Source organism: Oncorhynchus gorbuscha, linkage group LG25, assembly GCF_021184085.1.
Source record: "Oncorhynchus gorbuscha isolate QuinsamMale2020 ecotype Even-year linkage group LG25, OgorEven_v1.0, whole genome shotgun sequence".
In the NCBI taxonomy this organism is placed as follows: Eukaryota; Metazoa; Chordata; class Actinopteri; order Salmoniformes; family Salmonidae; genus Oncorhynchus; species Oncorhynchus gorbuscha.
This window is the reverse complement of record NC_060197.1, coordinates 29,120,736-29,136,562: the sequence shown is the minus strand read 5'-3', so window position 1 is coordinate 29,136,562 and position 15,827 is coordinate 29,120,736. Positions and strand designations below refer to the sequence as shown.

The window sequence follows — 15,827 nt, the reverse complement described above, 5'->3', positions numbered from 1 at the left end:
AACACTGCCGGTCTTGGTGCCAGTCTTTAATCAATAGGATTTGGACCGAACATCAGTACCACTTTTAATGAACCATGTGGGTATAATGTAGTCCAAGTATATTTTAAGGCAATTTTAAAGGCTTTTTATAAGAAACCATGAGTTGTTATGAATGCTTATAACAAGTGTTATAAGCATAAATACTTATTTTCCACCATAATTTGCAAATAAATTCATTAAAAATCCTACAATGTGATTTTCTGGATTTTTTTCCCTCATTTTGTCTGTCATAGTTGAATTGTACCTATGATGAAAATTACAGGCCTCTCTCATATTTTTAAGTGGGAGAACTTGCACAATTGGTGGCTGACTAAATACTTTATTGCCCCACTGTATAACGTGTTTGATTGTAACACAAGGGAACTATATGAGCAGGAAACATTTCTAAGAATGCCGTCTGCAAACTTGCGGAGTGGACTCCCGGCCTCCCATTGAACTTGATCAGATTCCTTGAAAGTGACTCATTATCTTCCTGAGACATGGATTCTATTTCGGTGTTGGCATGGACACTGCTTGTAACTACAAGTAGTTACTGGGCTACTGTTGCTATGTAACGTTATTATCATTGTATCACGGTCTCACATTTTTTTAACCAAAATTAACTTTGTTCCCAAATGATTCATACAGATACTGAGTACCTGAACCTAGTTTATTTGGATGTGAGCCAATTACTATATGTCAAAGTATGTCAACAGTTATCGGTTTCCTTCTGAGCAACAACCTAAATGTCATTACAGAGTCTTAATAAAACTCCTTAAATTATAATAGCCTTATTAATCAGGGTTTAGGAACAAGGATGTATTGAATAACTGAAGTTCAAACCAGGAATAAACTATTTGGACCTCCTTATGTGATTGTCTGGGTATCAAATCAGGGTCATAGCCTATATGCAACTGAAAACAACGTTAGCCCACTGAGTTGAAGCCTTTAACTTAGGGGAGCCAACACAAGTCCACATGTTTATTCATCATGTGAATGTTGGTGAAATGATTAAATGGTGCACACAATTATTTTACAGTGCACACAATCCACTGGGCACCGACATCAGTTCAACCTATAGTTTTGATTTACATTTGGCTGATAGCCAACTAACGTGAATTAAACATGAAATCAACACCAAAAAAATCCGAAATTTAGGTGAAAGGCTTGGTAAAAAAAATAGCAGAATTCCTTTAAATTGATGAATTTTCGCAAATTCAATCAGTATTCCACGTTGATTCAACGTCGTATTTTTTGTTATTGAAATGACCTGAACATAACGTGGATTTAAAAAAAAAAAAACGGTATGTTGTTGATGTTGACCATGTCCGTGTTGATTGACTGAAGAGGGGGTCATCTACATCTAAGAGCAAAGACATTGGTTCCCCATTGTGCTGATGTGTCGCCTGATGCTGCTGCTGTGAACGTGCAGGAAGGACAGTGACCAACCTCTTTGTACAGGAACCTGGGAGGGCTCCAGGAAAGCCTCCCCACCCCCGCCACGCGTGGCTGTGTCTCCCAGACATCAGGCTACAACCCGGGGAGACGACCGCTGCGTCAACAAAGCTGGGTGGGGGTTGTCGGCGTCTAAACAAAGTTTAAAGATGTTGACACAAAAAGCCTCGGAGAAATTCCATCAACAGGCAAATAACGGAATTACTGACATAAATCTGTAAGACAAGGCTATTACTTTTGTGACGCTGTGATCTGTGAGCGCACCGTGGCACACTGGCACTTCTGGTACACTGGCACTTCTGGTACACATACCAGGATTACAAAGGATGCCACTGTGTCCAATGAATAAATAAAAAAAAGGGAATATTTGATCCGTTGTTTAAAATGTCATTTCTGTAGAAATTGTAGTCAGCCAAGTGGAAAGCGTGTACAGGGGATTATTCAAAGATAATGGGTGAATGGGAAGTCCCTCCTTGCTTTTTTTTGAGACGTGATTTAGGCTACATTTGGGGACTATTGTTTGAAAACATGGATATTATTTGGATAACAATCAAATAGAAAAATGGACCCATAACAGCGGAAGTCGTTCAGATAGTCATCACAGGACAATGCAACTTTATTTTCATTGTCATCAATAACAAAAATCTAACGGATCAGTTGTAGAAACAACTACCGGATAAGTGCAATCAAAACCAGCGACAAATCCATAAAAGAGCTTCGGTTGCAATTAATGGTGTATATAGACGAAACAGCGAGGAACCTGTGAGGGACTATGCGGATTCCGATATGGAGTTACCACCCAGTGAGTAACAAGTAATGCTTTAGTTATATTCTCCTGGGGTTGAATATGTTCATGGTTTGGCAAAGGACGACCTGAGTTGATGGTTGAATGCTGTTGTCTATGTTGGTGCGTAAAGAGTGTTTGCGCATCCCTATCGGCTGTATCGTCTTTTCGCATTGCGGATGGGAGGTAAATACACGTTTTAGCAGGTTGCCAAAATCAGTGATGCAAACAAAGCCTGATATACCCTTGCTCCGATGAGGAGCCGGAGGCTACTGCATTTGGCTCTGACTGGGAGATGCACGCAGCACTAAACTCTCCACATGCAGCGTCTGGAGAATGCGGACAAGTGCTCTGGGCATGGTTGGGAATACATTGACGGATGTCCTTTGCAATACCTGTTGAGGAGTGTGTGAACATATATGATCATTTCGCGAGATGTGTTTAAACGATGCCGCACTGCTTTGCAAATGTTCCACAATTCAAGTAGAGGTAAGACCGTTTTATAATTACTTGGTATATTATAACCTAAACAAGATATTATATCCACATTTTCGGAAAAATAATTAGCTATGTAGCCCAAGTAATGTGTAAGTGTTTTGTGAGCATTTCGATGTCCACATGATGTGAGCAGTGAGCTAGTGGAAGTTAATTACAGTAAAAGTAGTTTATTTTCACACAGAGGTTTTGACACAGCGAAGAGCTCAAACTGAGCTAGCCTACATGCGTAAAGTCTCCGAATTATCAGCCTAATGAGGCGAAGCATGGAGGAGCTTTATCCCCGCGGTTCCAGCTCAGTGGAAAGAATTACGCACGGGTCTCCCTGAGCCACACACGTTTCAGTATTGGATTTGAAGCTGCATGCTGGTACAATTACCATGTTGCACTTGATTGGGGATCACTAAGAAAACGAATTCCAATACATATTTAAATAATGAAGCATTTGATTATTCCATTGTCTTAACCTTAGAGTATCATTTGACTTCCAGCATTTTAAGTAATAGCTTCTTCAATATACTGTACAGTACCAGTCAAAACTTGACACACCTACTCATTCCAGGGTTTTCCTTCATTTTTCCTATGTTCTACATTGTAGAATAATAGTGAAGACATCGACACTATGAAATAACACGGAATCATGTAGTAACCAAAAAAGTGTTAAACAAATCAAATTATATTTTATATTTGAGATTCTTCAAAGTAGCCACCCATTGCCTTGATGACAGTTTTGCACACTCTTGGCATTCTCTCAACCAGCTTCACCTGGTATGCTTTTACAACTGTCTTGAAGGAGTTCACACATATTCTGAGCACTTGTTGGCTGCTTTTCCTTCACTCTGCAGTCCAAATCATCCCAAACCATCTCAATTGGGTTGAGGTCGGGTGATTGTGGAGGCCAGGTCATGTGATGCAGCACTCCATCACTCTCTTTCTTGGTCAAATAGCCCTTACACGGTGTAGAAAATAGTTTTAAAAAATAAAGAAAAACTATTGAATGAGTAGGTGTGCCCAAACTTTTGACTGGTAATATAAGTGACAAAAATAATATTGTCCAACTCATTGGGTATCTCACCGAACCTCATAGGCTATGCCATGTCTTGAAATATGCAGCTAGGCAGATAAAAAGTACATTTACATTGTAAAACTTCTGACAGCCAACATCCTAACTCAGCACATGACTTTTGGACTTTATAGCACTCGAAGAATGCATTCATTATTGAGTCATTGTTAGTTTTACACTTAAGACACGACTCTGCCAGTGTGCTGTAGAATTTGTGAAATTTGCCAATTGTATGATGCGTTCTATACGTGAGTTTATACTGGATTAAAAATGTTGCTAACTGTAATTTTGTTCCAATAGTTTAGAAATAGATTTTAAGAGGTATAAAAACTTTGGGAGCCACGCCATTCCAAAGATGGTTTATTCTACCTGTAAGGAGTATGCTGAGATTCTTCCATTTAGATCTGCTTTCATGTTGTTGAGTGACAGGATTAGGCTACCTTTATAGATTTGTTGTTTGTTGTCACTTATCAAGCATCCTATTTCATATTTTTTTGTGGTCCACTTAAGGGATTGCTGTAGCTCATGCGTTATTATTTTTATTTTTCCTGAGATTTTTGAGTATTACGCGCCAATATTTTTAACAAGGGGGCATTACGTTTTCAATATTAGTCAGGTGTATCAGGAGATCGTCATGAATATACACTCAAATAAGTTTAGTTTGTATTCATTTTTTGTCAATACCGATACCTGTTACATTTGGGTCCTGTCTAATTATTTCTGCATGCAGTTCAATTGCCAGTGCAAACAGGAGGGGAGAGGGAGGACATCCCTGTCTCGTGGCCCTTTCTAAAGCAATTTTATTAGATAATGTATTATTTGTGTATTTTTGGCTTTAGGATATTTATATAATATTTTTATGAATTATATTATTTCAGATGGAAAGTTGAATGCTTCCAAAGTTTTGAATAGAAAAGACCCACTCAAGATGATCAAAAGCCTCATGGTTAACAAATTCATATGTGAGTACTTTTTTACCCTTCACCATACCATGAGTACCAACCAACTCGGTAGCCCTATGGTTACCGTTTCCTCTCTGAGATTGGAAGGTTGAGCTGATGGATTGGGGGTAAGGCCCTGCCCTGCGATATACTGATGTCCTGTCCCGGGGGTGTGCTTGTACATCAAGATGCGTCACGCTAACAGGAGAGTGAGGCTCCTGTCCTATGTGCCGTTCTGGCTCTGACAAGGCTATTTACTTACCATGGATAAGGAAATGGATGTGTTTCCTGTTAGTTAATTGTAGCATGACTCTGCAATGTTGAGGCAGTGAGGAAGTCAGGCTTCGAGTTAATGCTGATTCATGTTAGAATGCGATGAGTTTACATTTCACAAAGGATCATTTAGCAGAAAATTGATTTCCACAGAGGAAGTTCAGGATTCCACCCTTTGACATTGCATTACATTGGGATTCCTCACAGGAAATGATGTCATATCAGTGTGACCTGCTTGCTGATTACTCAAAACTTTTCATATTCATTTACAAGTTTAAAAAAAACATTTCAGTAATTTTGCAGATGCTCTTATCCAGAGTGACTTACAGTTAGTGCATTCATCTTAGACTAAGAGTCTAAGAGAAAAGGCTGCCAGTGTAGTTTGTCATTATACATCATTTCTCTGTCACTCTTCCCAATTGGATTGAAGTGCTGAGTTCACCTTGAGAATAAACCAAGGTCATGTAGAAGTCATTTGAATGGTTAAACGTCAAGCCTTGATTGGATTTGTAATAAAAGTCCTCTCATAAGAGAGCATCAGTGACAGCTAGGTGACCTTTGGGAGAATAATCTGCCACACTCTAAGTCTGGTGCTTGCCAAGGTGCATAATCAGTGCACAGCACAGAACTAGACCATAGAAAGGCAAAAAATAGAAGTCAAATCTTGGCATTTGGTGCTTTTGCCACTGGTCCTGTTACCTTTACGTTTGTCCAACTTCCGGGACTCAGAGTCCCGTTGCTCAGCTCGTGGCTGGCAGACATGCAGCGTAGACTATTGGTCAGTATTGCAGAATCACCCAGTGACGGAGTCTGAGAGTGAGTGAGTAAGTGAGTGCACACACTCTCCTTCACCTTCACACGTAAGGCCCTGGCAAAGGTCACTCTGTCAACTTGTTGTACAGAGTGATAGAAGGGTGTGGTATTTAGACATATCGTCCTAAATGAGGTCAGTTATGTTTCTTTCACCCACAACCTCTCAGAATGGAATGAGGTGTAAGGTTATAGTGCCATTAAAACTTTACTTTGTCCTGTCATTACATTGTGTCACTACTCCCTAAGTACCTGGAAGGGGTTAAACATATGTGTATACTGCATAGGTTTAGCTGTATACTTCACACACACACAGACACCCCCGCATGCGTGTGCACACACACACACACACGCTCACGCACGCGCACACGCACGCACACACACACACACGCACGCGCACACACGCGCACGCAGACGCACACACACACACACACACACACACACACACACACACACACACACACACACACACACACACACACACACACACACACACACACACACACACACACACACACACACACACACACACACACACACACACACACACACACCTGCTGCTGGCTTAAATGCTTATCAGTCCAAAAACACGTCCACGTCCGCACATCAATGTTCTAGAACAGGGATCTTCAACCATTTCTTGCCCAGGGACCCCCACCCAGGGACCCCCACCCAGGGACCCCCACCCAGGGACCCCCACCCAGGGAACCCAATCATATGTCAGCAAAAGTTTGTCATTATTTTGACCTACCCACATTTTAATTGGAAGGGGAAGTGGACTCAGAGCTGCGTAGCTATGTCACAATGGATCGCAGGACTATCGTCTCTGTGGCTTTGGACATTGGACTGAATAAAGGTTTAGTTTCTCATCTCCACAGGGCCGGTGTGAAGTTCCAGTAGGTGGTGAGGGGGTGGATGGAGTCAAATGGAGAGCGAACGCAGATAAGCCACTGCTTATAGCTGGCTCAATTCTAGCACAGTGGGACAACACAGACAGACAATATAAAGAGGTTCTTTGAGAAGCCTCCAGGGTTGATAGCCTACGAGGTGGACGTTGTCTGGTGTTGTACACCCAAACACAACCTACGTGTCAGGGTGAAGCATCCTACGTGTCAGGGTGAAGCATCCTACGTGTCAGGGTGAAGCATCCTACGTGTCAGGGTGAAGCATCCTACGTGTCAGGGTGAAGCATCCTACGTGTCAGGGTGAAGCATCCTACGTGTCAGGGTGAAGCATCCTACATGTCAGGGTGAAGCATCCTACGTGTCAGGGTGAAGCATCCTACGTGTCAGGGTGAAGCATCCTACGTGTCAGGGTGAAGCATCCTACGTGTCAGGGTGAAGCATCCTACGTGTCAGGGTGAAGCATCCTACGTGTCAGGGTGAAGCATCCTACGTGTCAGGGTGAAGCATCCTACGTGTCAGGGTGAAGCATCCTACGTGTCAGGGTGAAGCATCCTACGTGTCAAGTTGCAAGAGGGGGTAAAATTGTTACCTCTGTGAATCCCGGTCTCTTAATTCAAAGGGGCTCCAGCCGTCCCACAGCCAAAATGGAGTAAATATGAATCAATAAAAAAACATCATCTGGTGGAACGCAGGTCACTTATACTCACTCATTGTTCAAAACAGATATCTTGCTTGATAAGCCAACTCTTTATGTATAAACTGCCTAAACTCAAATAATTGGCTAAAATTGGGCTAAAAACCACAACAAAATGGTTCCTGGGAAACAGCAGCGGAGGCTTCCAGTGTCTGACCTGGCACGAGGCAGCCTTGGAGTGCTGTCTGTAATCCGTAGCATCTCACTGCGTCACACAGTCAGGCTGCAGTGAAAGAGCTCATTCAACGGGATGCCCAAATGACCTGCAGCAGTGTGGAACAACTCCATAGAGCTGTCGGTGTAACCCATAGGTGTTACCACTATTAATATGGAACAGTTTGCACTGGGAGAAGTGCCCTGCAGACTGAATGTATGGAAAGGCCTGCTGAGCCCATTTTTACCAGGCTGTCACTAGAAATACCACACGTCTCCCACACTAAGAACACGCATGACCCCATTATGCGTGGCGTTCAGTAATACATAGACCGCAGATTTCCACAAAAGCACTGCTATGTGCTGTGTACAGTAGCATGGTGCTGCCCGATTGACATGGACCCTCATGGAATGCGAGCCACTCCGTGTGTGTGTCCAGGGCCACATCTGATCTCATGTTCTGGATGACGGAGGCCCAACAGGCGAGACCCATTGTCTTGCTTGCAAGTCAGGTGTACCAAGTAACTCCCAATTCGAAGCGTTATTCTTCTACAGTGTGAATTAAATTGACTGAACGGAACAGTAGTAGTTTGTCTGGAGAAGCAAGCTGTGGAGAGCATAGAACAGTGTCCAGTCTGTGGCACAGCATTACGGCCAGAGCAGGAAAGAACAGTTCAGATGTCAAAGGATTCGGCTGACTGAGGACTAACCTGTGTGACTGGTTCGTGTGTTCCTCATAGGTTCAGAGATTCAGAGGGGTTCGCCAAGGACTAGGAGATGGGCTCAGAATGTGGGGCACGGAGATGCAGGAGGGGATGCTACAGACGATGGGAGACAGGGAAAATGACTTGACTTGGGATGAAGGGATGTGGACAGAATTATGAGAGATGAATCGAGCCAGAGTGGGCTGGGTAGAGAGAGGATGACACTCACATGCATAGGCCAGCATAGCTCCAAGTAAATGGCATTTATGTCATGATAATGTAGTTTAAACAGTAGAGGTGTGTGGGTAAAATCACTGGGGAAGCCAAGCCAGGAAAAAAAGCCATATTGCAAGATACATGTTGTGATAATTACGTTGTTTGTTCTATAACCTGCTAGTTCATATGCCTCGCGACCGTGATATATAGGCCTAAGGCCTAGACAATACGAATACACAGTGGCAGAATCAATTGAACCACACCTTTGTTTCATCACAAAACCGGAGAGCAACCTCTGTCTGGCGAAGTCCACGAAAGCATATTGTATGTAACATGACCTACAGCATGGTCAAGCAAGTTAATGTTTCTCGACATTTCCGGACCACTAAACAGCTACTGATTTAGAACCACAGAGAGTTACCGCAAGTCGCAACGAAAACAGGAACTGCCTCCACTATTCCGACACCATTTCAACTTCAACATTTCAACATCATCAAATCACCAATGCTTAGTCTAATACAGTGACAACTAAAATATATATTAAAAAGATTTAGTCCAATCAACATAAGCTAAATATAATCTGGTTGTCCATGGTTCTGATTTGTGTTTGTGTGTGTGTGTGCGTTTGTGCAAGTAGAAAAAATCATGTTGACTCACCCTACTTGCAGAGAAATGCCAATGACATCATCATGTTGACAAAATGGTCTATTACTCTGTCATACTGTATACGCTTTTATTTTTAGTTGTCCTAGGCTACCTGGCTAAAATGCTTGCTCGCTAGCCTAACTTCCTTTCATGGGCAACATTAGCTTCTCCCATTCTTCTCTGCAGAGCTTCTCAAGCTCTGTCAGGGTGGATGGAGAGCCTCGCTGCACAGCTATTTTCAGGGTTCAACTCCGGGCTCTGGCTGGTCCACTCAAGGACATTCAGAGACTGGTCCTGAAGCATTGTCTTGGCTTAGGGTCGTTGTCCTGTTGGAAGGTGAACCTTCGTCCCAGTCTGAGGCCCTGAGCGCTCTGGAGCAGGTTTTCATCAAGGATCTCTCTGTACTTTCTTCGTTCATCTTTCCCTCCATCTTGACTAGTCTCCCAGTCCCTGCCACTGAAAAACATCCCCATAGTATGATGCTGCCTCCACATGCTTCACCATAGGATGGTACCAGGTTTCCTCCATACGTGACGCTTGGCATTCAGGCTAAAGAGTTCAATCTTGGTTTCATCAGACCAGAGAATATTGTTTCTCATGGTCTGAGAGTCTTTAGGTGCCTTTTGGCAAACTCTAAGTGGGCTGTCATGTGCCTTTTACTGAAGATTGGCTTGCGTCTGGCCACTCTACCATAAAGGCCTGATTGGTGAAGTGCTGCGGAGATGGTTGTCCTTCTGGAAGGTTCTCTCATCTCCCCAGAGGAATTCTGGAGCTCTGTAAGAGTGACCATTAGGTTCTTGGTAACCTCCCTGACCAAGGCCCTTCTCCTCCGATTGCTCAGTTTGGCCAGGCGGCCAGCTATAGGAAGGGTCTTGGTGGTTCCAAACTTCTTCCATTTAAGAATGAAGGAGGCCACTGTGTTCTGGGGGACCTTCAATGCTGCAGACATTTTTTGGTACCCTTCCCCAGATCTGTGCCTCGACACAATCCTGTCTCGGAGCTCTACGGATAATTCCTTGAACCTCATGGCTTGGTTTTTGTTCTGACATTCACTGTCAACTGTGGGACCTTATATAGACAGGGTTGTGCCTTTCCAAATAATGTTCAATCAATTGAATTTACCATAGGTGGATTTCAATCAAGTTGTATAAATATTTCAAGGATGATCAATGGAAACAGGATGCACCTGAGCTCAATTTCGATTCTCATAGCAAAGGGTCTGAATACGTATGGAAATAGTTTTTTTTTCTTTTTTTTCTTGGTCAGTATGGGGTGTTGTGTATAGATTGATGAGGGGAAAAAATATTTAACACATTTTAGAATAAGGCTGTAACGTAACAAAATGTGGAAAAAGTCAAGGGATCTGAATACTTTCCGAATGCACTGTACATCTAGATACATATTGAACGTCCATCCTCTCAGTCCAGGGGTACAATGTTCATCCGTTCCTATTCATTAATTCATATTTATGGTTGGGTGAGAATCACCGTTATAATCCTTGGCCAGTACGGAGAATTGAGTAAAACCACAAGTCCAAATCCCTATCTCCTTCCATGGCTAATTTAGGAAATAGCCCATTTTAGCTAGCTAGCTAGCCACCGTTTCACTCACTTGGATGATTTCTCCGGTGAGATACATTCAGCCTCTTGCGAATTGAAGGAAAATCATGAAAACACAGAGACAAAAGATAAATTGTTTTACATGTTTTTGTATTTTTTTCTTGGTCCATTTTTTTGGGGGGAAGCCTGGCTTCCCTTGGCATCCCTGGCTTCCCTTGGCATCCCTGAATACACGCCACTGAGTTTAAATGCCAAGTCACGGCCTGACCGGAAGACCCATGAGGCGGTGCACAATTGGCCCAGCATCGTCTGGGTTGGGGGAGGGTTTGGCCAGACGGAATTTCCTTGTCCCATCACGGTCTAGCGACTCCTTGTGGCAGGCCGGGTGCCTGCAAGCTGAATCGGTCGCCAGCTAGACGGTGTTTCCTCCGACACATTGGTGCGGCTGGCTTCCGGGAAAAGCGAGCAGTGTTTCCAGAAGCAGTGCGGCAGGGTTGTGTTTCAGAGGATGCATGGCTCTCAACCTTCGACTCGCCAGAGTCCGTAGGGGAGTTGCAGCAACGGGACAAGACTGTAAACACCAATTGGATATAACAAAAATGGGGAGAAAAATGGGTAAAAGTTTTTAAAAAACAAATAAATAGAAAATGCCTAGCTACAGCTATTAATTATATACATAAAGAAAGAAAAGGTGTCATTCTTTGCACCAGCACAAGTAGTTTGACCTCCATGTGTTAAGGATACGACATCCCGAGTCCCGCTTGTGGCCAACACTTGTGTTACGCTCCATATGGTTTATAATTGGTTATGGGTGGTAATGGTAGGGAGTGTTGAGAGTGTGTTTGCTGAAGCCCTTGTGTGTGTGTGTGTAGGACTCTTTGCCTTTCTGCTGATGGTGTTGGAGTGGACCAAACCAGGGCTATCTAACCCCCTGCGTCCGATCTGTGACCTGCGGGTCCTAAAACACTTCATTGAAGAGGCCAGAGATGCTGAGGCAGCCATGGTGAGACATTACACACCACATCCACGTCTGCTCTGGCCTATTGATGGCCATGAGCTGGTGCTATTTACAGAGATAGTCAGAGTAATAGTCACATTTCATCTCACATTTCTCCATCCGTCCTCTAATCTATCCATGTTTCCTCTCAGCTGGCATGTAAAGAAGGACGTGGTCTTGCAGAGCCCGTCACTGTTCCCCAAACCAAAGTAGACTTCAACGTCTGGGAGAGGAAAACTGTGAGTAACAACAGTCTCACCCTCTCTCTCTCTCTCTCTCTCTCTCTCTCTCTCTCTCTCTCTCTCTCTCTCTCTCTCTCTCTCTAAGAATCAATCCTGTTATCCCGTTGTAGAGTCATAGAAAGAGAGTTTGGCCATTGAGGTTTCAACCTAAATCACATGGCTCTGGTCAACTGGTGAACTATGTCTCTGTGTGATTCTGTAGGCACTGGAGCAAGCTCAGGAGGTTCAGTCTGGCCTGTGGCTGTTAAACCAGGCCATCGGCTCGCTACGAACGTCCGTCACCAACACAGAGCTGCACAGCCACATAGACAACAGCCTCAGAAACATCTTCACCATCGGACAGGTGCTGCGCAGCCTCAACATCCAGGTGAGCTAGGTCACAGAGGTCAGGGTTCAAAGGGCAAACGTCAATGGCAGAGTGAGTTTGTGGCATGAGGACGGAGTGGTGGATATTGAGGTAAAATAACTGTCAGGCAAACAGGTGAACAGGTAATCAATCAGTGCTGTAATTCCCACCATTTCATTGTAGTTATTATTGAATGACTTATCGATGTTGCTATTGGAGACAAGAATTGGAATGTTCGCTATATTTAGTTCACTTAGGGCCCTGTCCAGGCAGATGCATTCCTACAGACACGCAAGGTTTAATCTGAATAACTCAGTTACTACTATTTCCACACTGTAGAGCTTGCTAGTGGAGGGAAGGGGGGAAGAGGGGAAGAGGGGAAGAGGGGGAGGGGGAAGAGGGGAAGAGGGGAAGGGGGAAGAGGGAAGGGGGAAGAGGGGAAGAAGGGAAGGGGGGCTGTATGGTTGTGTCATACCGGACTGTAAAGAACTGTCATGTCTGAGAAATTCGAAGAAATCCCTGGGGCTGGTTCTTAGATAGTAGCAGAAATTCCAACAACCACAATCGCTTCCACCAGTGAGGTCACTGACAGGCAGGCAGAGTTCACTGGGTACACGCCAAGGCCATGGAAAGACAAACGGAGCTCCAGTCACTCCATCTGTACATTCAGGCTCAAGGGCCACTGAGAGGTTTCTTAGTAGAGACATCAAACAAACATCGCCCAAGGCTTGTACCCTGGTGAAATAGACCTACTGCTGATATGCACTATCAGGGTTAGGTAGAAATGGCTTACACGTAACAGGGATTAAGAAGTAACTATAAAGATGGTGGTAATCAGACCCCTGGATCGTCTGGATCTTTGTGTCAAATTACATTTTGGATTAGTCAACTCATCTCCAGCCTGTTCACTTCCCCAGTACTAGGACATGGGTATTCAACTCTTACCCTACGAGGTCCAGGGCCTGCTTTTTTTCTGTTGTACCCAATAATGTACCCACATTCCTCCATTGCAAAACTACCATTCCAGTGTTTTACTTGCTATATTGTATTTACTTTGCCACCATGGCCTTTTTTGCCTTCACCTCCCTTCTCACCTCATTTGCTCACATTGTATATAGACTTGTTTATACTGTATTATTAACTGCATGTTTGTTTTACTCCATGTGTAACTCTGTGTCGTTGTATCTGTCGAACTGCTTTGCTTTATCTTGGCCAGGTCGCAATTGTAAATGAGAACTTGTTCTCAACTTGCCTACCTGGTTAAATAAAGGTGAAATAAAATAAAAAAAATAAAAAATAATGACTTACACCCACCTGGTATCCCAAGTCTAAATCAGTGCCCGATTAAAGGGGAACAATTTTTGAAAAAGCAGTGGAACTTGCCTCGAGGTCCAGAGTTGAGTTTGATGGCACTAGGATAACATGAAGATTTCTCTTGGATCCTTCACATCGCTGTGTTTTTCCTTCTTCCTGTCAGGAGTACACCCCTCCAGCAGGGGGCGTGGCTGGAGGTGAGGAGACATGGCGGGTGTCGTCTGCTTCAGAGCTCCTCCAGGTCCACGTTAACTTCCTGCGAGGAAAGGTGCACCTCTTGCTGTCCAACGCACCCATCTGCCACCAGGGTAGCAGCTGATTGGGGCTCTCCAAGGCAGGGCTGAACTGATTGGAGCTCCCTCTGGCAGGGGGGGCGGGCTCTTACACTATTGACCCTGCTTGTTGCCAGGTAGAAATCTAAAAGAGGAGAGTGTGTGGACCAGACCCTCTCAGGAGAGAATGAAGCTATGTGGACAGAATAGTTCCTATTGGACCTTTAAAAGAACAAGAGCAGGTAGCACCTTGTGAATATTGACATGAGGGAGGAATGTGATGAGGAAGTCAACCACGAATGGGGCCCATATAATGCACCGCTCTACGGCTCTTCAGTACTGTGTGTGTGTGTGTGTGTGTGTGTGTGTGTGTGTGTGTGTGTGTGTGTGTGTGTGTGTGTGTGTGTGTGTGTGTGTGTGTGTGTGTGTGTGTGTGTGTGTGTGTGTGTGTGTGTGTGTGTGTGTGTGTGTGTGTGTGTGTGTGTGTGTGTGTGTGCTTGCCTGTGTGTTTTAGCATGGACTGTGAGTTCTCACCGCCAAGCACTGGATTGCACCTGATGACACCTTGTTGGAGTTGTTCTGCACTGTACCTGACTGACAGCATTGACAGCCTGTCAAAGTCCAGGAGGAGGAGGCCTAGCCTATACCACAAACTTTTAAACTTCACCGCCCACCTCATCCTTAACACACAACACTTTTCCAACTGCTGTTTATTAGTGTCCTTAAATGAATTGTATATTGCTCTTTGTAATTACTTATTTATAGTTCTACATTTAAGCTTGACTCACTGTCATGGCGAAAGTATTCTGAGAGATATCCTGTAACTATGAACTAGAGGCCGCCGTTGGGCTCCAACGGTTAATCATAATCACTATATAACGCCACTGAACCATGTTGTAAAGATATTTGTATACGTCAATATCCAACTGTTCACTCCTGTCTGTTACCCTTCATAGAATAAATGATCTGTGTGTTTGTATGTACTGTATGTATGTGCGAGATAATATCTGTGTGAATGACAGTTTTATGCAACTCTTATAACCCTATTTGAACGGACTAGAGGTGGGAGAGACAGAAGCGGAGGTTCAGTCGGGTTGAAGGAGGAAATGATTGAGAGGAAGGGCTTACGTGAGAACTCTGAAGCTATGCTCTGATTATCAGTGTGTCTGGCTTATGCAGGCCAGTGCTCAACTAGAGCTTCGACACAGATAGCAAGACTGCCAGGACAAATATTGATTGGTTCTTATGATGAACATCCTGCATGCCTGTTTTGTCTCTCTTATACCTTCCTTCAACCAGCAGCCAATCAACCCGAATCCTGGGAACCTTTGGAGTCGCTGACGTGGTGGATGCTTTCACTTTTGGGATTAGATTTGTTCTCCTGGGTAGTTTTGCTTCTCGTTTGAACGTTTTACAGTCACAGTGCAGATGTTTGTACATGTTTTTGCCCTGTTTGTATCAGTTGTTTTGCCCCTTCTATCATAGTGCCATTTGGTTTTTAAATACAAAATATCATTCTTTAATTTTAAAAAGGATGGACGAAAAAAAGGCAAGAGGAAGTTTGTTTGTCTGTGTGATAATTGCATCACTTTTGTTGTCCTGTCCCCTGGAGATATATCTGTGGTTTGGAAAGAATGCCATGGGTAACACTTTATTTGGATAGTCCATCTGTAGATGCTCTACAGACTACAAGTAACATTTCAACTAACTATCTACTAACGCTAGCTCTAACCCTAAACTTAACCATTACCCGTATTCTAAACCTAACCTAAGCAAGCAGGTGCTTATCAACATATAAACTGAGTGTAAAAAAAAAGTAAGGAATAAGTTCTTAATATGCAGGTAGCCTAGTGGTTAGTGTTGGACTACTAACCAAAAGGTTGCAAGATCAAATCCTGAGCTGACAAGGTAAAAATCAGTCGTTCTGCTCCTGATCAGGGC

At 43.7% G+C, this 15,827-nt stretch overlaps 1 protein-coding gene across 2 annotated transcripts; it reads left to right on the top strand.

The window, feature by feature from the left end:
- The first annotated feature begins 1,999 nt into the window (after window positions 1-1,999).
- LOC124014486 (erythropoietin-like) lies at window positions 2,000-15,359 on the top strand. Of its 2 annotated transcripts, none has more exons than XM_046329551.1 (5): window positions 2,000-2,275; window positions 11,588-11,718; window positions 11,865-11,951; window positions 12,157-12,321; window positions 13,778-15,359. In XM_046329551.1, exons 1-5 carry the CDS (start codon window positions 2,260-2,262, stop codon window positions 13,931-13,933), a joined length of 555 nt encoding a protein of 184 aa, XP_046185507.1. In that variant the 5' UTR covers window positions 2,000-2,259; the 3' UTR covers window positions 13,934-15,359. The 2 variants fall into 2 exon arrangements, with proteins under 2 accessions (XP_046185507.1, XP_046185506.1); XM_046329550.1 differs by lacking the exon at window positions 2,000-2,275 and adding an exon at window positions 2,421-2,746.
- The last annotated feature ends 468 nt before the right edge of the window (window positions 15,360-15,827 follow it).

What these genes read in the sequence shown, in the direction of transcription:
- LOC124014486 (XM_046329550.1), top strand. Translation starts at nt 2,677, where the DNA reads ATGATCATTTCGCGAGATGTGTTTAAACGATGCCGCACTGCTTTGCAA. An exon ending in GTTCCACAATTCAAGTAGAG is followed by an intron (nt 2,747 to 11,587) that starts GTAAGACCGTTT and finishes GTGTGTGTGTAG; the next exon opens with GACTCTTTGCCTTTCTGCTG. An exon ending in ACGTCTGGGAGAGGAAAACT is followed by an intron (nt 11,952 to 12,156) that starts GTGAGTAACAAC and finishes GTGATTCTGTAG; the next exon opens with GCACTGGAGCAAGCTCAGGA.